This window comes from Bos taurus, chromosome 1 (genome assembly GCF_002263795.3).
Source record: "Bos taurus isolate L1 Dominette 01449 registration number 42190680 breed Hereford chromosome 1, ARS-UCD2.0, whole genome shotgun sequence".
Classification (NCBI taxonomy): Eukaryota; Metazoa; Chordata; class Mammalia; order Artiodactyla; family Bovidae; genus Bos; species Bos taurus.
In genome coordinates, this window is record NC_037328.1 from 24,944,182 (window position 1) to 24,968,557 (window position 24,376).

The 24,376-nt window shown below is 35.7% G+C and overlaps 1 protein-coding gene across 11 annotated transcripts in view; it reads left to right on the plus strand.

The window, feature by feature from the left end:
- The window catches only part of ROBO2 (roundabout guidance receptor 2), a 656,142-nt gene that overhangs the window by 531,138 nt on the left and 100,628 nt on the right, over positions 1–24,376 (plus strand). For all 11 annotated transcript variants that reach the window (XM_024993901.2, XM_024993905.2, XM_024993910.2 and 8 more), the window contains 6 exons: positions 2,848–2,972; positions 8,009–8,180; positions 13,880–14,085; positions 19,404–19,485; positions 19,920–20,082; positions 21,672–21,838. In XM_024993901.2, the coding sequence (XP_024849669.1) occupies positions 2,848–2,972; positions 8,009–8,180; positions 13,880–14,085; positions 19,404–19,485; positions 19,920–20,082; positions 21,672–21,838 (915 nt within the window). The remainder of the gene's footprint in view (positions 1–2,847; positions 2,973–8,008; positions 8,181–13,879; positions 14,086–19,403; positions 19,486–19,919; positions 20,083–21,671; positions 21,839–24,376) is intronic.

The following is a 24,376-nucleotide window of genomic DNA, read 5'->3' on the forward strand; positions in this document are numbered from 1 at the left end:
GAGCCTTCTGTTATCTGTATTTGTAGAAGAAAATTTCACTTAGTAGATTTATTCCTTCAGTCCCTAATGTATGTGTTGAGTGTGTTGAATTAGGAGGCAGTGCAATAGAAAACCGAAAAATAAGCCACTACAAGTCTTGGTAAATTTTTTGGCGGGGGGCGGGGTGGGGGAGCGGGGAGGGGCGAAAGAAATTGCTGCTGCTGTTTCTATGCTAGTCTTCTTGTAAGGATGAGTAATTGGGTGGATGTTGGAGGCTACCCTACACTGACTCCACTCTTGGACTGCAGTTATGTAATCTTAAAGAACGGGAGGAATTCTGGGTAAAGGACTTTACTGAATGGTGCTATTGTTGAAATTCTTCAGAGTTCAAATATTAGGATTGTAGCCATGTACACCGGGTTCTAAAAATTAGAGTTCATTGTAGTTTTTTTCTTGGTCTTCAGTTTTCTAGTATTAAGCAAGTAGTTATACTGGAAACAAATGATTAGAAAAGTCATGGAATAAACCTGATGTTTTCTCCTCATCAGGAGCGAGTTTTGCTATGAAGATGATGTCCTTGTGAAAACTCTCTGTTACATACTGTCCTGTTTTTCACTTTCTTCTTTCTCTCTACAATTACCCCAAATTTAAACCTGAACTTTCTTAGCTTTTTTACCCCGTCCCTATATTTTCTAATGGAGTTACTGGTACCTTGGTCTCAGTGGTTTTGCCTGTACCATTTTACTGGTCTTCCAATTAAACAACCTGCTTTATTGACTAATCTGTCTCCTTCACAAACTATAGACTACATTCATTAAAGGGGTAAAGATTCCAAAATTTTTTCTCTGCATTTATCACTGCTTAGCTTAAAAACAGCCAGAATAAAATCCTCAGTTTGGTTTCTCAGGCCTTTCTAAGACTGAGAAGACGGGCCTGATACAAATCAATTTTTTGTACCAAATGATGTTTATACAGTAGGGACTCTCCATTCCTCCTGCATTACTATGTATATTAGATATGTTTTTGCTTCTTATGCTTTGCTCAGTTAGCTCCTTTCTTTAGAATGTGTTCATCTCTCCACTTCTCTAAATACCACCCTTTCCTCCAAGTCTCCATAATATCCACCCCCTGCATAAAGCCTTTCACAGCTACCATAACATAAAGGGATCCCTTCTTCCTGAAGTCCTGTGACCCTTATGATTTATACTAAAATTTAAGTGCTTCTCTGCTCTGAGAGTACCTCTGTCATTGTTCTTACTACAGTCTTACAGAACTGTTGTTTTAATTTTGTTGTTGTTTTCATCATGATCATGTTTTGTATTTTCTATTAGAGTGTAAGTACCTTCATGGCTGCAATGTAGATGCTTTTTATCTATGTATCTTTAGTGCCCACTTGTTGTTCAGTCACTCAGTCATGTCCATCTCTGTGACCCCTTGGACTGCAGTATGCCAGGTTTCCCTGTCCTTCACTGTCTCTCAGGGATTGCTCGTACTCATGTCCATTGAGTCAGTGATGCCATCCAACCATCTCGTCCTCTGTCATACCCTTCTCCACCTGGCTTCAATCTTTGCCAGCATCAAGGTCTTTTCCAATGAAACCATCTTCACATCAGGTGGCCAAAGTATTGGAGCTTCAGTTTTAGCATCAGTCCTTCTAGTGAATATCAGGACTGATTTCCTTTAGGATTGATTTCTTTGATCTCCTTGCAGTCCAAGGGACACTCAAGAGTCTTCTCCAACACCACAGTTCAAAAGCATCAATTCTTCAGCGCTCAGCCTTCTTTATGGTCCAACTCTCACATCCGTACATGACTACTGGAAAAACCATAGCTTTGACTAGACATAACTTTGTTGGCAAAGTAATGTCTCTGCTTTTTAATATGCGGTCTAGGTTGGTCATAGCTTTTTATCCAAGAAGCAAGTGTCTTTTAATTTGGTGGCTGCAGTCACCATCTGCAGTGATTCTGGAGCCCAAGAAAATAGTCTGTCATTGTTTCCATTGTTTCCCCTTCTATTTGCCATGAAGTGATGGGACCAGATGCCATGATCTTAGTTTTTTGAATGTTCAGTTTTAAGCCCGTTTTTCACTCTCCTCTTTCACCTTCATTTAAAGGCTCTCTAATTCCTTTTTGCTTTCTGCCATGAGGATGGTGTCATCTGCATACCTGAGGTTATTGATATGTCAATATTTTGAATACTTTTCAGTTTCTAGTGCCCAGTAGAGGAACATAATAATTGCCAAATGCTTATTAATCTAAGTGAAATGAATTAGTCAACCACTCTCATGTGTTTTTGTATATTGTTAGTTATCTCTGTATGTAATTCCCATACCTTCAATTTGATGTTTTCAGCACTTCAGCTCCTCAAATCTAGAATATAAGCACTCTAAGCATTTGAGAATATCATATTCTATGCCTTCTGGTATCCCTGTGCACAATGTCTTGCAAATATTGTAAGAGCAATTCATGTTTGTCAATAGATTGATGCCACAGGAAGTAGATATTTGAGTAATGCAATGACTTTTTTTCAGTCTTCATTCAAAACACAAAACCATGTGAGGATACCATGTTTATTTATTAAAAACTTTAGATTACCATTAAAAATCTACTTTTTCTTTGCAAGTGTATGGACTGCAAGATTTGCAATGTACATTTAAAGTGTGTCTACTAATACATTTACTTCTTTCCTCACATTTGATAGAGTGCTCTTTTTTTTCCCATTGTATTTTGAGAAATACTTAAAAATAAATCAACATCTGTAGCCTCGGTCTCGCACTGAGCAGTCCGCCTCGTACCAGATTTTCCCTTTGATGTATTTTTCTTTGTCAACAGTTTATATTTACACACTTTCTTTCCTTTTAAATTATAGCTCCTCCACAGTTTGTGGTTAGGCCAAGAGATCAGATTGTTGCTCAAGGTCGAACAGTGACATTTCCCTGTGAAACTAAAGGAAACCCACAGCCAGCAGTTTTTTGGCAAAAAGAAGGCAGCCAGGTGAGTGCAAGCTTTGACTGCTTTTCTGAAATCTCTGAACTCCCCCGTCTCTGGTGGTCCTCAAAGTCTGTCTTGCCTTTCTTGTTTTCAATGTTGAATGTATTTTATTTCTAAAAAAGAGACCAGTTGATTCTAAAAATAAGAAAGAATCAGATGTTTTATTTTTTTAGTGTTAATTTTTGAGTGTTTTTGAGTGTTAATTTTTAAAATTTTTTTTGAGTGTTAATTTAAAAAAATTTTTATTATACGTAGTAGAAATACAATACAGTGTAACTAAATTACCTGAAAAAGTCTAACCTGCAGCTGTTTAAAATCTCTTAACAGAAGAATAAGTTTGCTTTCTTGCATTGAACAAGAAATTTGCTTTCTTAATTTAGTTAGTGTATCTATAAAGCACTTAGAACATCCTGGGTACATGTAAACATTCAAAAATATTTCTGTTATTAATTAGTCTAGAAACCAGTTTCAGCCCCCTTTCATAAACAGATAGTATAAATACCTTTCCTTTATCATTAATTTAAACATGCTTCCATTTAAGAGTAGTAGAAATATTTTCTTCCATCACCCCTCTGGATTCCCTCATAGTGGAATTAGACAGGAAATAATACATTAAATAGCAGAAAAAAGCAATACCTGTCTGATCTTTGCTGTGTCCTGATTTGTCCTCTCGGGCCCTCTCTGGGCAGCATGATCTCTCAGACTCTGCTAGAAGCAAATTGAATTGAATGTACCACTTTTCTCATTTAGAACTTGGTCCAGGCTTAGGCAAGCTCAAGCCTCTAGGTTCTGAAGCAATGAGTGGAACTTCCCCTTAAACCAGAATAGAAATTGAGTTCTTTGTCTAAGAATTTAATCTGTTCGTTCCCAAGGGAATTCTAGGGAACTCCTTAGAGATATTTTTGTTCTAGACTCTCCAGAGCCGCGTAGGTCTTAGGAAGGGACCCACTGGTGTTGCTCCTTAGCACCCTCTGTTGTTACTCCAAGTTTTAGATGAATTTCCTGGACAAATAGAAAACGATGACTAAAAGACTCAAGCAGTCTAAAAACTTTGCCAGAGATAGAAAACGCTTTAGACAAAATTAAGAGAACCTGTTGATCAAAACTCACATAAGACCGTCTTGGAGGAGGTTCCTCTCAGGAGGTCCCCATCAGCCATTGTCATTTTTCGTTCTTCCAGATTCCCATACAGCTCACTCCACGCCAGCAGTTTTAGCCTCTCAGTATGGATGGGCAACTTATATTTCTCCCTTTCTGCAGTGCTTTGTGTTGGACTCACTTCCCCCATAATTTGTGGGATGTAAAGACAGTGGTAGGAAGGATAAGGTAAAGTTCTGGCCACTGCCTCATCCCACATCAGGATGGTTCCAAGAATTAATTGCCATTATTTTTTATCAGTTAGTAATGATACAATTGGGCTCCCCTGACAGCTCAGTCCGTAAAGAATCTGCCTGCAATGCAGGAGACCCCGGTTCAATTCCTGGTTGGGAAGATCCGCTGGAGAAGGAATAGGCTACCCATTCCAGTATTCTTGGACTTCCCTTGTGGCTCAACTGGTAAAGAATCCGCCTGTAATGAGGGAAACCTGGGTTCAATCTCTGGGTTGGGAAGATCCCCTGGAAAAGGGAAAGGCTACCCACTCCAGTATTCTGGCCTGGAGAATTCCGTGGACTGTACAGTTCATGGGGTTGCAAAGAGTTGGACACTACTGAGCGACTTTCAACTTTCACTTTCACTTTCAGTGATACAATTGGGCTTCCCTGGTGGCTCAGATGGTAAAGAATCTTCCTGCAATGTGGGAGACCCGAATTCAATCCCTGAGTTGGGAAGATCTCCTGGAAAAGGGAATGGCTACCCACTCCACCAGTATTCTTGGCTGGAGAATTCCATGAACTGAGGAGCCTGGCAGGCTACAGTCCATGGGGTCACAAAGAGTTGGCCATAACTGAGCAACTAACACACTCACAACTTTACAATAGATTTCTCCTCTTAGAGTTCCTTCATTCTTAAAAATCACTTTCGGATGAAAACATCCCAAACTCTAAAGTGAGTGTAAAGCAACATGATACACTTATAACACACTTGAATATGTACACACACACATACACACAGACATATACCCTGAAAAAAGGAAAGAATTCTAAAGGCATTTCCCTCCTTATGATTTTATAATCTTTGTAGCACAGCTTAACTTTACTGAGGCTTAGTTTTTAATCCAAAATATGAAGATAAGGTATCTTAATTCACATAAGTTTTGAAGATTATGTGATTGTTTATATGTCAAAGTGCTTTACACATTTTGAAGATTAGAAATTGGAAAAATGCAGAATGCACCTGCCTTGCCTTGTTCTTGGCTGAAGTGGCGAGTTTATTATGTTCTGCTCAGGCCGGGCTGCTTGGGCTCCCTCTGCCTAGGTACAGAGGCTCAGTACCACTCTGGTCGCCACTGTCCCTACACCCACCCCGTGCCTGAGAAGACTGGGAGCCTTGAACCTGGAGAGACCTGAGTTTCTACTTCATGCCTGTATCCCCTTCCCCTCACCCACTCTGGGGGCTGTGGGGTCCACAGAAGTTACTCCCTCAAGCCACTGATAGTGAATATATATTCATGAGCATATTATTTATAAATGATGCAAATATAATGATCTCAAGCCATTTGATTGTTGCACATTCACACTTTAAATCATGTAGTGAGTCAAATCTCATTGTATCTATTATCATGTAGATTCAGCTTTTTTGTGTGTAAATTACAGGCCCTCAAATGCTCCAGTTTTATGCACACTATTGCATAAAATGTGTATTGGTCTTGTGGCCCAACAAACATGATATTTAAATATGCTACACTGTGTTTTAATTTTTTATACAAGTAATGATCAAATAGCATTAAAATATTTCTTTTGCTATTATTTGACAAAGTGGCATGTATTAATTCCAGAGATATTAATCTCTGGGAAAAAGAGATTTGATTTGATTATAATCTTAGATCTGGTTTTCTTCACCTATCTCCCTCACATCAGAGAGAGGGTTTGGGAAGGGAGGAAGGGGATAGAGAGGGGGAGAGAAAGGAGATTGTGAATGAGAACAGAAGAGAAATGCTTGAGCAAATTGTAAATTTTCAAATCATGAATTAGAACATTAGGAAAAATAAATTGGTCTTACTGTCCGCAGTATCCAATTTTTACAGTGATCTATGACTATACATCAGTAGAGAGAGTTAAGAGCCTGGACTTAATGGTCCATATTCCTCAATATGTGCTGATAATGCCAATTAGCACTAATAGGATACCCAGGCACCTCAAGCAAGAGGAGCTCTGTAGAATTCCTGGTTTTTGCTTGTAATCCATTTCCTTTTGCCTATGTCTTACAAGCAGGGAATAAAGATGATGGGTTAACCTCAATCATATGCCATTTTCCATGTCAACGAATCATTTAGAAGGTGGACTGATAATACATTGTAAAGGAAGAGATCCCGGAGAGAATTAAGCCCATCTGATGTATTAGTGCTATGTAAATTAGTATTCTAATGGCTAATTGTAGGAAAGTGCAGACTTTGAGTTATTGTATCATTTTCAAGTGGCTTTAAAATTTAGACCCTTCTCCTTCAGATGGTTTATTTCACTAATATATTTGAACTCCACAGGAGAATTAGCTTCTTCTCAAATTATGCTTTATGTGTTTGAAAAAGTCTAGCCTTATATATTAATAGTAAATAATACAAATTTTATGGGAGGGCAATAGCCTTTTGAAATTATATTCCTGACATGCTAGCAAATACCACTTCTTTTTGAAAGGGTTTAATAACATGGTAATGTTTATGTAAAGTGGGCTTATAGTGTCACACTCGAATCTAATAAAGTGGACATCCATCAAGTTGCAATAAAGAGAAGAGCTTCTAATTAAAGTAGGACATCGTTCGCAGGATTAAAGTCATTTAGTGTAATTGAAAAGTGTTAATACCCTATTTTATCCTCTTCCATTGGTATTCCTTCAAGGGTAAAAACATTTTAAGGTGAAAATGTGTCTTATGCCTTTAATTGAATGTTATTACCTCCTGATTGTAACGTATTGGAACTGTTTAATTACAAACCTGGAAAATTAATTACTATATGGAGAAACAGATCCCAGAGGGTTATAATGTTCTTTTTTTGGTAAGTAAATACAACATAAAAATTGATACATCCTTATTTATAATCCAACTTGGAAGCATGTCTCAATATGATTTATTATACCCAAATGTTTTTCTTAATTGAACCACAATAAAGCAGCATAGGTCATCCAAGTTAACATTACTGCTTTCTTATAAGAACTTTTACAAATGTGTGATTTAGCTGTTTGTCATAATACAAGATATATAGTAAACTAGAGAACTTTTTATTTTTAAAAAGAGTAATGTTAAAAAATTCTTTAGCATCACATGCCTGCTTCAGAAACATCCCGCATCTTCCTTACATTTTCAGTGGTTTGGTTAATCTTGCTTAGATGGTAGCATTTATTAGCATTTATACCTAGCTCCTTTCAAAGCTGTTACAACCTGCAGAATTCTTACAGCAGAAGTAGATTCAGCTGTCTGTCTGTCAGTCTCAGTCACATTTTTGAACACCTTTAGAAGAAATTCAGTGAATTACATCAAATAGCTAAAAAGATCAACAGAATATGCAGTTTATAAATCACATACATAGTCAGTATTACATTCCAGATTCTCACAGTGTATTAAGTGTTGAGTCAGGTAAGTGTTATTATGCCCATTTTACAGACGGGGAAACCGTGTTTCAAAAATATTCGGTAACTCACAGCAAGTCAGGGAGGAAATAAACGGTCCGAATAAAGACCTAGATTTTTTAGATGATTGTTCCTTCAGCGAGGGCATGAAATTTCCCGATGAAACTCACTCTGTGACATCTAAACATTTCAGCACTGTATTTTTAAATCTATGTATTTTCTTTTTTTCAACCACATTTCTCTAATTGCAATAGCTGTTGATTATAACTTTCCTAATGAGTGAGAAGAGAATATTGATAAAATTGTGTTTGTTTCCACAGAACCTGCTCTTCCCAAACCAACCCCAACAGCCCAACAGTAGGTGTTCTGTGTCACCAACTGGGGACCTTACCATTACCAACATTCAGCGTTCGGACGCGGGTTACTACATCTGTCAGGCCCTCACCGTGGCAGGAAGTATTTTAGCAAAAGCTCAGCTGGAAGTGACTGATGGTGCGATATTATTAGATTTGTTTTCTGAAAATAATTATCTTTATTTCAAAGGATGAAATTTTCTGATTTCTTAAATCATTAAAATGAATGCTTATCTTGTAAGTTTGAATCTAGATAAAATGACATTTTTCGTGGTTTCTAATTCTCCCTGATCTATTTATACTATTTATTTTCCCCAGGAAGAACATCCAAAACAATCTATTTTATTCTAAAAACTATAGCAATGCATTATTTTAGTGAAATAGAAATAGGCACGCCATCTGTATACCTAATCTTATGCCGACATGATTACTTTAAAGAATAGTGATAATTTTATTTTACTAGAGGAGAAAAGATACCGTCTTTATTATCAGGAAACAGAGATGACTTTTTAAGTTAGCTAATCACATCATCCTACCCCACCCCAAATTGTGATGGCTCTGAACATTTTTTTACAACTTGTTGGAATTTTAATTTCTACATTGATTTTTACTTAAGTAAGCAATCACAAAGTCAAGATTGTTTTGCAAGAAGGTTGTGTCAAGGTTACAGAGTTATTGATTTTAACAGTAAAGAAATCTAACTTCAAGACCTAAACATACACACACACATACACACACGTAACTTATTATAAATAACTCTGACTCTAAATATTAACTTGCTGATGATATATTGGCTGATGACTTCACAACCCTGAATATTTATTGGAAGGACTGATGCTGAAGCTGAAACTCCAATACTTTGGCCATCTGATGCAAAGAACTGACTCATTGGAAAAGACCCTGATTCTAGGAAAGATTGAAGAGAAAAGAGAAGAGGGCAGCAGAGGATAAGAAGGTTCGGTAGCATCACCAACTTAATGGACAAGAATTTGAGCAAACTCTGGGAGATAGTGAAGGATAGTAAAGCCTGGCGTGTTGCCGTCCATGAGGTCATAAAGACTTGGATCTGATGTAGCAGCTAAATGGCAACACCAATCCTATGATTTTTTTAAATTATACTTTCACTAAGTTAAACTAATCAAATACCTTGCAAGCTATGAATTGGAGAAGGAAGTGGCAACCCGTTCTAGTGCTCTTGCCTGGAGAATTCCAAGGACAAGAGGAGCCTGGCGAGTTACAGTCCATGGGATCAGAGTCAGACACGACTGTATGACTAACTTTAAGCTATGAATGGATGCCAGAACTATTTTTTATTTGCATGTGTGTATTACACATCTTAACTGAAGCACCTAATTCATAGTGAAAGTTAAAAAATATATCTTCATGATCTGATTGTTTTTTTGCAAGGTCTTTTTTGTGACAGTTGACATGTAGGGAGTTTTAGATATTTTGTGAACCTCTGAGCATGAATTTAATCCATATTCATGTATATTTTAGATTAACAATTCTCTCTTGCTGTATTATATTTGTGAGGTGTCTAATTCCCCCTTCCTTCTTTCTTCGCCCTGGATGCTGGCATCTGAGATCCAAGAGCTTGGGCTGTGACCTCTCTGATTCTCTTCTTTCTCTGCTGAGCTTTCATACAATTCAAATTTACATGTAGATTAAAAGGTCACTTAAAATTAATAGAAAGGCAATATTTTTTAATGTCTGTCCATGCAATTGCCTGATTCAGCACCATGTCAGGAATGGGAATAAATAGAACAGACAAACATTAGCTGCGGGGATATTGAGTCATTAACAGTCACACCTGCTGATATGGCAGAGATTTACTGCTATGGAACTGAAAGATGTCAGGTTCATGGGTAACAGTGCCAAGAAATTCTTCCTTTAGATGGGTAAGTTTGACCCTTCAAATATCCATATTTCTTAAAAAAATAAAATATATTTATTAATATTTTTAAGTTCCTATGTTTCCTACTAGAATAAATATATTAATGATTATATTAATAAAATATTATTTTAATATATAATCAATATTTATAAATATTTTATATAGCTATAAATAATATATAAATATATAATTAATATTTATAGTTTATTTGTTTTTCTTCTACTAGGAAAAATGTCTAGAAACATATACTTGGAAAATAAGATATTTTGGCAAGACTTTTTTTCTATGCTACTATATAACACTCCAAATATAATGCTTAAGAGCTCTACTGTAATCTAGCTGCTCATGCTATTTTAAAAGAGGCAGGCTTGTAAATGTTTTTAAATGAAGAAGTTGTTATGCAGAAGGCAAACCGTATTTGTAGAAAACAAAATTGATATAGAAGAGCCAGTTGATGTGACTGCTGTGGATCATGAAACAAGTAGATATTCAAAATTATGCCTGATATAATGAAAAGGAAGGGCTTTCCAGGTGACTCAGTAATAAAGGATCTGCCTGTCAATGCAACAGATATGGGTTTGATCCCTGGGTTGGGAAGATCCCCTGGAGGAGGAAATGACAGCCCACTTCAGTATCCTTGTCTGGGAAATCCAATGGACAAAGGAGCCTGGCAGGCTGCAGTCCATGGAGTCACAGAGTCAGACATGACTTAGCGACTAAAGAACAATGAAACGGAAAGTTTGTTTTGAGAAATTATGTTTGTTGGTGACACAATATTTCAAATTGGTAGTAATTATAGCTTTGTTTCTGTGGTCAGACTTCAAATGAGTGATAAGGAAATTGGATGACTTTTTGTTGGTCTGGAGCATAGCTGCTTTACACTGTGTCAGTTTCTGCTGTAGAGCAGCATCAGCAATATGTATATGTATGTCCCCTCTTTTTTGGATTTCCTTCCCATTGAGGTCACCACAGAGCATGGAGTAGAGTTCTCTGTGCTATACAGTAGGTTCTCATTAGATACCTATTTTATACATAGTATCGTAGTGTATATATGTCAGTCCCAATCTCCCAGTTCATCCCATCCCACCCTGAATTGAAATGGCTCTAAACATTTTGTTACAGCTTGTTTGAATTTTAATTTCTGCTTTGATTTCTACTTGAATAAGCAATCACAAAGGCAAATCATTTTGCAAGAACGTTGCATGTAGGTTACACAGTTGTTGATTTTGACATTAAAGAAATCTAACTTTGAGATCTAAACACACACACACAGCCCTTATTATATATAACTCTGTCTCTAAATATTAACTTGCTGATGACATATTAGCTGATGACTTCTGCCTTTATTCATAGTTTTGAATTATTCAGATTAGTTAACAGTTTAATAATATGTATGCCATCATCTTCATTTTGAACATGTTGTTTGGTATGATCTAGGGTGATTTAGAGCCAAATGAAGTTCCAGTGTAGAATGAAAACATATGTCTGTTCAGAAAAACAAGCAAAGCATCTATAGCAATGTTTTCTGTTATTACATTTTTGTACTTACTTTCTTGGAAATATTTTTAACTCAAGTGTTCACATGAGAGGAGATGATTAATGGTGATGAAAGGTGCTGTTGAGTGATAATTTTACTGATGTATAGATAGAGCTAAGATGTTTTAATACACTTGAATTTCAAAATATCCCTTTAAAATACCTTCTCATTAATTTGTTAACTCTATTCTTCATTTCTTTTCTTCTCCCCTTTTTTCTCTCAGAAAAGTAGAAAATTGCAATGAGAGTTGGGAGTAGAGCCAATAAAATCTATAAGGACTAGAGAGAAGAAATGTATTTATATATTATATTGACAACAGATGTCGCAATGATCTTGTATGAATGGTTTACTGAGGATTTATAATGCATAGTTAGAAAAAACCATGCAACTGTTCACAGGTCACTGGAAGCCCTAAATGTTCATTTAACCTCCGACCTTAGTGTCATGGAAACTTGTGGTCATCTTTCACCCATAACATCCTTGAAACTGAAAGTTCTTCCTGGCCAGGAGATTTTCAATTACTTTATTGATCAAATCCATTTACAAGACAATGAGCTACTCATTTGGGCAGTAAAAAAAAGAGAAAAAGAAACTAATCAGATGTCCTTTGCCTATATCTAATGATTTCACGGATATGACAGTAAAAGCAAGTTACAAGTTGCCTGAATTCTATATATTTATTTCATTTGATGCAAAGAAGTAACATTATATAAAATTTAATAAATAGCTTAATTTCTGTTAATACTGACCCATTTATCTCACTGAATTTTAAAAATCATAATGTTTAGAGAATTAGCCTTCCATTTTTGACTTATAAATAAAATAAATTCCATGAAGCTTTCTACTTGAATAACTATTTGCACAGTTATTGCCAGATATGTCAGAATTGGTATAATATTACACTTTCATGCTCGCTCTCATTTAATTTACTTCTGAAATGAAAAATTTGAACAAGAAAATCAGTGAACTAAACATTTCTAATTTTTATTTGTGACGACTACACAGAGAATACTGTTTTCCTTAGGTTTTTACAAGATTTTCTATATATACACACATTTTAATACATATTTGGATGTAGTAGGTGTAGGTTGACTTTAAGTCCACTCTGTTTTAACATGCCAGGACACATATATCATAACCTCTTTTTTAAATCAAAATTGGTTGGCTTTCTCATGGTAGGCTCTGAAAGGGCTATTTTAATATTTTTCCCTAAAACTGTAAAGTCTAGCAATAAAAATGCATCTAGACTGAAAAATAAACAAACATATAAACTTGTATTTGTAGAAGCTGGTAGACAAAGGAAATTAGAGCATTAATAAGCAAAATTACTTTTTTTGGTTATGTACATTATAATACAAGATGACTTTTTTGAGAAAAGACACTCTTCACAGTTGCTTAACAGTAATTCAAATTCACTGTTTTTTCTTTCTGTGGAAGTTATGTATGTATTTAAATATTATATACATATAGTAAAAATATAATAAAGAGCAAATATATATAATTAAGCAAAACCTATGCAAAGTTTATAAAACTTTCTCTTCAGAAATCTTTCCTTGGACCTGGATATAAATTTCAATATGCCATGGTTTTCTAATGAGTTGTAGATAAAAACTTGCCTCTAATTGATTCCATATTTTCATCACACATTTAAATATTACTGTATATTTTGATATGCTTCCTAAATCATTATATAATACTTCTAAAGGTCCTGATGATACTGCTAACAAATCAGCATTTGATTTAAAAAGCACAGTGACCTAAGTTCATGAAATTATGGAAAATTTACTTGAATACAGGAATTGATATATATGTAAATGCAAATTTTTCATGAAAGTCCTATTTTTGTCTTGTCATATATATATTCTTAACTAGATTATTTTTTTGCTGAATTGTGCAAACTAATTAAATTATATCACCCAAATTATATTACCATAATTTAGAGCAACGAAGCAATTTTGGAAATAAAGTATTTATAGTCTAATGTATTATCATGAAAAATATTATATCTATATAAATAAAACGTAAGTGGTACTATGAAGGTAAATTGGCCATTTTATGAATGATTGTCATAAGCTCTCCACATTTTCATTTTCATTTTAATATGATTAACTCTTTCAATAATACTAAACATTTCTAAGATGTCAGAGCTCATCTTATCATCATCTTAGTTACAGGTAAGTCAGAGTAAATAGTAAATAATAATATGACTTCGGTAAAATATGTACAGATATATGTGTAGTATGTTTAGATGATAAATTTATACTGGGTATAGAATATACAGAAAAAAGTATAAGTAATATGTATGACTTTGGGGCTTTAATCTTACTTTTGCTATGACTACTGATGATATAAAAATTTCTAAATTTCATAAAAGTTAAAACATTCTGAAAATGTCTTTGTGTTTTAGTTTTGACAGATAGACCTCCACCTATAATTCTACAAGGCCCAGCCAACCAGACGTTAGCAGTAGATGGCACAGCATTACTGAAATGTAAAGCTACTGGTGACCCTCTTCCTGTAATTAGCTGGTTAAAGGAGGGATTTACTTTTCTGGGTAGAGATCCGAGAGCAACTATACAAGAACAAGGAACCTTACAGATTAAGAACTTAAGGGTAAGTAATGTTGAGTTTGTATTTGGATCTTCCTCTCAACATAAGTATGTATATCCCTAGGGAATCACTCCATTGGGAAATTAAATCTTACATGCCTGTATCATCGCTGTACATTTGATTATAGACCATGTTATTTCTTATTTTACAAATGACAAACTGAAATCAGAGGGAAGTTCTAAATGAAATTAGAAGGAAGTGCATTGTCCTTACATTAATCATAAGTTCATAACAGACCTAAAAACTTTCTATTCTTCATTCAACCCCATATGTATGTGATCAATGAAACTAAAAAGGTTAAGCACATAAAGTTAATGATAGTAATGGTATATTTAAAATAGTTTGAAAAAAATAAAATAATTTGAAAGTGACAGATGTGTCTGTTCTACTCTCATGAACAAGGGAATTTCTAAGGAAATGAGGATAAAGCAGTTCAGGCAAATACTTTATGCGGAGAATAAGAAAGAGATGAGACTGGTGAGGACACAGGAAGCAGGTTTGGCTAGTTCATAAAAAATCTTATAGTTTAGGCAAAGTTGCCATGCAGTTTAGATTTAAATCTGTGGGTAGCAGCAAGCCATTGCTGATCTTTTGGTGGAAAATGATAGACAATGATCGTTCCTGCCAACTTACCAAATTAGACTTGTTTTCGGAGCTACTCAAAATAAAGTTTATTTCTGAATATTGTATTAGCTATCTACTATGTGTAACAGTATTAGCAAATGCCTAGAGGCTTGAAGCAACGCATGTTTATGAGTTATAGCTTCTCTTAGTTAGGAACCTGGGCATGATTTATCAAGGCCTTCTACCCTAGGGTCTCGGAAAGCTTTTGTCAGGTTTGTAGTCTCGTCTGAAAATTGACTGCGGGTTGGTTTGCTTTCAGACAAAATGGTTCTTAGCATTCAGTTCCTAATGGCTTTCGAACTGGTGACCTCAGCTTCTTGCTTCTTGTTAACTGAAGGTTGCTTGTGGTTCCTTACCATGTGGATATCCCCAATAGTTGCTTCCTCAAAATCAACAAGGAAGACAGTCTTTTAGCAAACAGGATTACTACTCTATATAACAGTCACAAATGTGACATCTTGTCACCCATGCTGTATTCTGTTGGCCAGGAGTAAGTCAATAGGTCCCTTATACATTTGAGGTGAGTCAATACCAGAAGGATGTTGTCATGGGGACCACCTGCCCTATGCAAGTATATTCAATTCATTCAACCAAATATAGAAAGCCTCCCTTCCATATAGCAAGTACTGTGCTAAAGCTCAAGGCTATGTCAGAATCGTCATAAGACTGGGAATGAGGGCCTGACTTAGGGTGGTTGATGTGATAGTACATGAAGAAAAATTGATCGAAAATGATTCAGTGAAAAAACAGTTGGTAGAATCTGGTATCTAGGTATAAATTGGGAACCAAGGTGATTAAAAAAGAAACAAACAAAATGATGTTGAATTTTCCCATTCAGAAGCCAGAGGAATAAGGTAAAATAGTTACTACACGTATTATCAAATGATCACCACAGGCGATATTTTTTACAATGTGAAGTATTTGAAATCACATGTTTATCAGATGTGTCAAATACAGATACCTAACAAAAAGGAAGAATAACTGTTTTTTAATGTGCAGATGCACAGACACAAATCTTTAACTTGTTATTAAAGTGAATGTGTATAATTTTTATTTTAATTTTGAGACAGGCATTGCTCTAAGTAGACAAAATCCTGTCAAGTTTTATTTGAAAAAAAATTATATAGGTTTTTCACCTTTGTTTATTATAAATTAATTGTAAACCTTCCTTCGATAAAATGGGAGTCATTTAAAAATTAATCCCAACTTTCCTCGAGTAAACAATTTAACCACTTTCTTTGAGCCAAGGGCAGAATTTTTTGGGCCACAGATGATAATGCATTTCCACTCTATTAAAGGGTGTATTTGAACAGTCAAGACCCTCAGTCGTGCTTAAAAGTAGTAATTAAAGGTGGGTGCTTGATGATGTCAAAGAAACTTTGAGCCTTCTGTCAGGCTCCTAAGTAGTCTTTCATAGATGCCTACGTCTGGGGGCTTGTCTTCAGCCAACTACACAAGGAGAAAAGTAGGTGAGAGTACCAGCACATTGTCTCTTTTTTAAAACACTTGGTTAAAAATAAAAGGAGAAGGATAGGAAAGATGCAAACCACTCATGACCAGAAAATATATTACTTAAAGTTAAGGAATAAAAATGAATGTGTTATTGATGATGGTGAAATAAGACTGAGCTTTACTAATGATATTTAGGATTTTCATATCACTTCTGATAAAATTTCATAATGAAAATGTTATTTTTCTGTAAGATGACTGTCTTTTAACGGGAAGTAAAATGTTTTACAGTACTTCACTAAAACAGTCAAAAGAAGGTTTCTGTAGGTCATATTTCTTTGTGTCTCACTTTCTTTTTCAGCACTTAATGCAAAGGGGGAAAAATTGTGTGATGAACACTGTATACTTATGGTCCAGCTAATTGGTAACTGAATCTGTTTCTTTTGAGAACTAGAATATTCTAATACTCATTAAAACCTACCTACCACAGCTAATGTCAAACTCGTATCTCCACATAATGACAAGGAGATGCAGTTAAGAAGCATTACCTACCTATTCTTCTTTTAGCATTTGCACATAATAACAAGTGCTACATTTTAGTTCAACTGCTATAATAAAATGCAAATTCTTTACTCTTTCACAGACCGTATTCAAATGAACATCCCATTAAAATCCAACCTCAACTCATTATATTTAGTTTGTGAGTGATACTTCTTAAATGCAAAGATTTCTAATGACTATAATGCGTGCATAGCCACATTTGAAAAAATGGCTTTTTCTATAATGGCTATCCCCCATCATTCATCGGCATAATAGAAGACAATTGTACAGAGATATTATAGCAAAGAATGACATGCCAGAGCAATTTGAAACTTAAGTTAAAATACACAATGACATTTAAAATCAATTAAAATGGTGGAACCACAGTAACATCTAGGCACTAATGATTTACCCAAGAATCAATTGTGGAAGGTTGAGTCATCACTTACATTTTGAACCCAGCAGATACTATATTCCATGAACTCGTATTTTATCAACAAGTAGACTCATGTTCATCATGAAATTTTACTTCTATATCTTCTGCTTTGCCTTACTTTGATGATCCGTTTCTCTTCCCAGTCTCAGTTTTCCTTCACGCCTAAACTATTGTGAATGAATTGTGTTGGTAATGTCAGCCCATGGGGCTCCACCACAGGGAGGGCTTTTAATTTACATCTTATGATGTTGCAGTTTTTGTCAAGATATAATCACAGAATCTTCAGCCTTTAACATTTATAAAAGAGAATTCTTGATTATATTATCAACTATTCCTCAAATCTTTTACCACTAGTCAATGAATAACAAAAATGTTTTAAGTGTCAGGGGAGTGTATAATTTTCTCAGTTCTGTCTTGTCACAACAAAAATTTGAAGCGACGGACTTTATAGCCCTTGGCATGTCACAGCTCTCGGATAGACTGTGCCTCAGCTCTTGGACAGATCAGTGTTACGGCTCTTCGACAGATCAGTGTTGCAGCTCCGTGTTACAGCTCAGTTTTATTTAGAAAATAAAGGAAAATACATCCTCAAGGTGTGACGGCATGCCAACCCAAAAGATGCAAAGAGAAGAGAGCGAGAGCACCCCGGCCCTTCGGCTGCACTTTTTATCTGTTTTTTTTTTTTTTTTTTTTTCTACTCCCCACCAGGCCTGCCTTATGAAAATTGGGCTAGACAGGGGTGCTGTTTGTTTTACCTGAGATCCTCACTCTGGTCCTCGGACCTTCCTTTGTTCTATTTTTGGGCTTTTCCCTTCCTTGTCTTTTAGCCACCACCATTCTGGTCTCCTTTTCCCTATTCTAACTACCTAAAATAAGCAAATAGATGGGGAAACAGTGGCTGACTTTATTTTTGTGGGCTCCAAAATCACTGGAGATGGTGACTGCAGCCATGAAATTAAAAGATGTTTACTCCTTGCAAGGAAAGTTATGACGAACCCAGACAGCATATTAAAAAACAGAGATATTATTTTGCCAACAAAAGTCCATCTAGTCAAGGCTATGGTTTTTCCAGTAGTCATGTATGGATGTGAGAATTGGACTATAAAGAAAGCTGAGTGCCGAAGAATTGATGCTTTTGAACTGTGGTGTTGGAGAAGGCTCTTGAGAGTCCCTTTGACTGCAAGGAGATCCAACCAGTCCATCCTAAAGGAGATCAGTCCTGGGTGTTCATGGAAGGACTGATGTTGAAGCTGAAACTCCAATACTTTGGCCACTTGATGTGAAGAGCTGACTCATTTAAAAAGATCCTGATGCTGGGAAAGATTGAAGGCAGGAAGAAAAGGGGATGACAGAAGATGAGATGGTTGGGTGGCATCACCAACTCATTGGAGATGAGTTTGAGTAGACTCTGGGAGTTGGTGATGGACAAGGAAGCCTGGCTTGCTGTGATCCATGGGGGTCATGAAGAGCGGGACACAACTGAGTGACTGAACTGAACATAAGTAATCAGTAAATGAAGGTTTTAAGTATACTTTTAAAAGTGTTATGTATTAGATAAGTTCTGTGAGCCTTTCAGCTCTGTATTGCAATCGTTCTATAGGTATCATTTATTTGATTTTAATGATGCAACTTTATTTCATTCACTGTTACAACTTTAATGTGAGTACTGCACTCTTTAAAAGGAAAGATTCAGTTTTCCATTGAAAAAAAAAAAGTTTTTTTGCCCTTTTTCACTTTTCTCCATATCTTTAAAAAAAAAAAAGAAGAAGTGTTGCCCCCCACCTCCATGTTATCTGAGTGCTTATTTACTTCTGGGTATATTTTATCATGTGAAATAGAGTTTATTGATGACAACGAGGACAGCTTTACACTACTGACATTGCAGCCAGATTCTTTACTGTGTGAGCTACCAGGAAAGCCTGAATGTTTATAGGATTCTGAAAAATTCTCTCCTGAGTTATCCATATCTAACTCTGATACAGTGAAGCCCCAACATAAAATGGAGTTAACAGATAAGAAGATTGCCATGGAGGAAAATAGAAAACTATTAAAGTTTACAGACAACATTTAGTTGTAGAAATATAATAAGAATCTTTGAACCACTGTTATGAGCTTATTTTAATATTTCATGTGTATGTATGATTGACTCTAGTGTATAATTCCAACAACCAAATGATATATTTTAGAAGTCAAATAGTGCCTTGTTGAGACTGAGTAATCATTCTACAAATCAATTAAAACAGTTTTATTCTCTCCCTTCTATGCACACTAGATTTCTGATACTGGCACTTACACTTGTGTGGCTACAAGTTCAAGTGGGGAGACTTCCTGGAGTGCTGTGCTGGATGTGACAGGTGAATTCTTTGTGAATTATTTTAATAGAAGAAATCTTGAGCCAGTTTTAGTGATTAGCTCATTATCAGATAACAAGTTAAAGAGAGAGCAAGATTTTAAATTTATTGACTGTAAAAACTAAGCTTTATGTCACTTTTTCATTTCTACCCTGCTTGGCACATAGCATTGCATATATGAAATTTGATACATTTGTCCTTGATAATCTTACTATTTTCTCTGACAAAAGAACAAGCAGTTCAGGTGATCATGTGTGAAAGTAAATATTTTCTGATATTTAGGGGAAAAAACAAATATTTACTTTTATACTTTTGATTCATGACGATGAATTGCTCACTGTCTATTCAAATTCTTTAATAGGTTATTTTCTGTCTTTTAAACATCATTGTCAACTTATGCAACCAGAAATGAATTTTTTTCTGTTTCTCCTCTATAGAATCTGGAGCAACAATCAGTAAAAGTTATGATTTAAATGACCTACCTGGACCACCTTCCAAACCACAGGTCACTGATGTTACTAAGAACAGTGTCACCTTGTCCTGGCAACCAGGTACCCCTGGAATCCTTCCAGCAAGTGCATATATCATTGAGGCTTTCAGGTATGAGACAGTTTCTTTTTTCTCCATTGGGTTTTTGCTTTAGCTTCTATATCCTAAAATCTCAAGTGAGCTATCCTGCTGTTTTATTCTAAGGACATGTTTAACCAGTGCATTTTAAGAATTTATCTTTGGTATTTGACTTTATTCAAGAATAGACTTTGGGTTTATTTTTCATTCATACCTTAATTATAACATTAAATATGCATCATCGTTGCCTATGCATATAGGCATCTAGTTATGACATTATCATTAGCTCTTTTCTTTCGCCTGACCATTGTAGGGATTTAAGATGAGAATTTTGGCTTTAGAACTAAGCAGGACATAATTTAATTAGGCACAAGCACTTTTTAAGTTACCCAACTTGAGGCATGGAAACTTGGAACTTTACTTCCTAATAATTAGAGAAGAATTTGAAATAATTCCAGTGTTTTATGCTATATATTTGACTACATGTTATGGCTATGCCTAAGAGAAAATTAAAAAGTATAATTAAGAGATTGATTACAAGCACTTCTGATGGCTGAAAGGAAACATTAGGTCCAATCATTATTAGGAATAATTTCCCTCACCTTAGGGATATAGACTATAAATTAGCCAATACTGGTATAAAACTGTCTTATGAAAATTTGAAAAAAATAGTTATACTAATGAGAAAATGTAGCTTCATATTCAGTTTCAAACCGCTTCTATTTGCCATTATAAATATAGAGATAGCGCCTCTCCTTTTTAAGCATAAGGGCAAATCATCACTTTCATTTTAGATTTCCCTGATTTATTAAAGTTAATGATCAGTATCTAGTTTTCAAATTTCACAACAGTGTTTCTCTGTAATTTTCATGCTTTGATGTATAAGGACTTCTGAAAATCAGACAGCCCTGAAAAATCACATTTTCTCCTCATTCTAAGCAAAAGTAGCATGTGAGCTTAGACAAAGGGCTTTGAAAGGGCATCCTATCTGTTAAGGGGTCCACACACAGAGTCAGAGATATTTCACTATTCTGAGATGTGAAATCACAATTCTGTGTAATGTACAATTTTATTAAAAATGTGACCAAGGGAAAATATTCATTACATGCTTCCTTTCTTCTTTTACAGATATGTAGTTTTAGAAGGCTCTATTATAATATTGCATGTGGAATTGATGCAAAAGAAAACACAACTTGTAACAGGAAAATGTATTGGCATAATTTACTCTGTAGTCCATTTATTCTTTCTGCAGGTTAATTCTTTTCAAGGTATATATATACATTACGAGGACCATATTTATTGTATAAACTTGATGTTGTGATCTTGGCCTCTGTTCCTTTTACAGGTATTCATTTAGTGGGCTGCTGTGCTTTAGCAAAGGGCTATCACATCTCCTGGGCTGAGTTTAATTTTGTTGTGCATGGCACTTCCGTTAGGTGGGCTCGGCTTTGTTGTGGAATAAACTGAAATCATCCAAATGTTTCATTTATTGGGCTGAACACTTCAAGCGTTGTGTGTGTGTGTGTTTAATTTTCAGCCATTAACCTTTGTCATTGATATCCAACTCCATTTCCAAGACCCTCACGACTGTTCTTTAAATGAAATTTCTGTTCCCGTTTCAGCCAATCGGTGAGCAATAGCTGGCAGACAGTGGCAAACCACATAAAGACCACCCTCTATACAGTGAGAGGACTACGGCCCAATACAATCTATTTATTCATGGTCAGAGCAATCAACCCCCAAGGTCTCAGTGACCCGAGTGCTATGTCAGATCCTGTGCGCACCCAAGGTAATTTCAGTAACTGTAAACGTGACTGGTTCTAAAAGAGGCATTAAACATGTCATTAAGGACAAAGGGATTGCAGGACCACTGATAAATGCATCTGCATTGCATATTAAAATGTTTCACTAGGCCTGATCCAGTGAAAGAAGAGAAAGCTTCTCTGTTGTTCACCTTTAGTGAGTATAGCTTCTTTCTGCAGCTGTCAGGGTTTATTTAGTAAAAGTGAAACACAATAATTTGGTACAATTACATGGTAATTTAAGGCAGGGCTTAACTGTAGGAGTTAAGCCAGGGGTTTCCCAGGTAGCTCAATGGTAAAGAATACACCTGCCAGTGCAGGAGATGTGAGTTCGATCCCTGGGTCAGCAGAATCCCCTGGAGGAGGAATGGTAACCAACTCCAATATTCTTGCCTTGGAAATCCCATGGACAGAGGATCCTGGCAGGCTACAGTCTATGGGGTGGCAAAAGAGTCAGACATGACTTAGTGACTAAACAACAACAAAACTTATTGGTCATCATTTTAATTGTATAATAGAAATTTAAAGATATATAATTTATGGGCTTCCCTGGTGAGTCAGTGGTAATGAATCCACGTGTCAGTGAAGATAATCTGGGTTTAATCCATGGGTTGAGAAGATCCCTTGGAGAAGGTCATGGCAGCACACTCCAGTGTTCTTGCCTGGGAAATCCCCTGGACTAAGGAGCCTGGTGGGCTTCAGTCCATGGGGTCATGAAGAGTCCAACACTCTGAGCACACGTGCACATAAGATTTTTCCATATTTCAAAGGAAGGGAAAATGTTTCTCCTTCTTTGAAATTAATTCTGCCATAATGAAAAGTGAATGTTAATGGATAAGATGCCCTGTTAAGGATATCAAAATTGCTTCCTGTGGTTCAAGAATTGTGTTTTGATTGCAAAGTGGGTCTCAAGGTGTGCTTCCTAAAAGCAGCATCTCATCACCTGGGGCTACCTTAGAAAAAATTCTCAGGCCCTGACTCTGAAGCTCTGGGGGTGGCGCCCAGCAGTCTGTTAAAGTGCCCTCCAGGAATGTTCGTGCTCAAGTCTGACAAGCATCTTTACAGTAAATGGTATTAAACCAGATGTTTAAAGCAATAATTTGTTTCAGGAAGCTGTAAATCAGGCTTTCTTCCTGAGGTATGTGATGCTTTTGATGAATAAAAACATATATATTTTATAAGATCAAAATGGAAGATTCCCCATCTCATCTTTAGTAGCCTATCTCTTCACACTGGGAAATTACTGGAGTCTAGGGGTTAATATGGGATGTTGAATCTCCCTTGTTACTAGCAGATGAAGGGAATTAATAAAATAGAAATGGTGGCTTTATTATTTGTTACGACTTACTTCCCACAGGGTTCTTGAGAAAGGGTTAATTATTTCTTATTTGTAAAAGGTTTTGAACAAGATATAATTCAAAGTAGTATTTTTATGCTATAAAAAGCACCATACAGCCATAAAATATTATTATAATTACAGTGTAGCTTGGTGATGTAACTAGCATGCTATTATAACAGAGAGGGGCGCCTTAAAGGAATCAAGTCAAATAAAGTCACCAAGTGATTTTGCAACGTTGCTGACATGATGACAGTCATGGGAGGAGGGGGTGCCACTTTGCCATTGTTCTCTAAGAAGTAACGTGATTAATTTTCCGTGATGATAAAGGGCCTGTAGGTAAAGAACCTGTCTCGAGAGAAAGAAAAAGTACAACAAGGAATTTGAAGCCCTGAAACTGGTTCTGTTTTACCTTGCCTGAATCCACTGGCTTTTAATGTGTATGAATTTCATGAGTAAATTTAATTATTGAACTTTAAAAAAAAAAGAGGTGTATGGTTTTTAAGTCAAGAAATTGCAGTACTCAGATAATTTTTTTACTTGTGTAGATAGAAATAGGTTTTGTGCATAACTGCAATGGAAAGTGGGGAGATCACAGAATGGGGAAGACTTTTGGTGTGATTAAATCTGGCGGCCGTTCTTGATCATTCAATAACAGTGCCAGTCGCTAAATCTTGACTCATAAAATAACTTCTCTGCGAAAAGGTCAACAAAGATTAATGAAAAGTTGTTTGTGATCTGGCTTGTTCCAGTCGAGAGACCATATAGAGCAAAAGACTTATGCTCCCATAACAGATATTTAATAGAAAAACTCCTGTTTTGTGTCTGAATGTCAGGATCATTTTTGACACCACACTTTCAAGCAACTTTGCATTCTGCCAAGCACTTCTTTGCAAAGAACATTTTGTGGTGTGAGCTCTTATTTTTTGAAGATACTAATGCTGTAGAATTTCCAAATTTCTTATTTCAGTAAGGCAGCAAATGCTTGTACCATCAATATCACAGTAAACCATAGGTATATTAGCAAAGATGAGTAGCATTCACATGATATTAATAATATATAGGTATATTGATATATTGGTACATATATTGTGTATGTTGTCTAAAACTCCCTCTGCTGTTTATATTAAAGTTATGTTAAAGATGAACAAGAAGTGGAGCTGGAGAAAAATTACCAAGATGTAGTGCC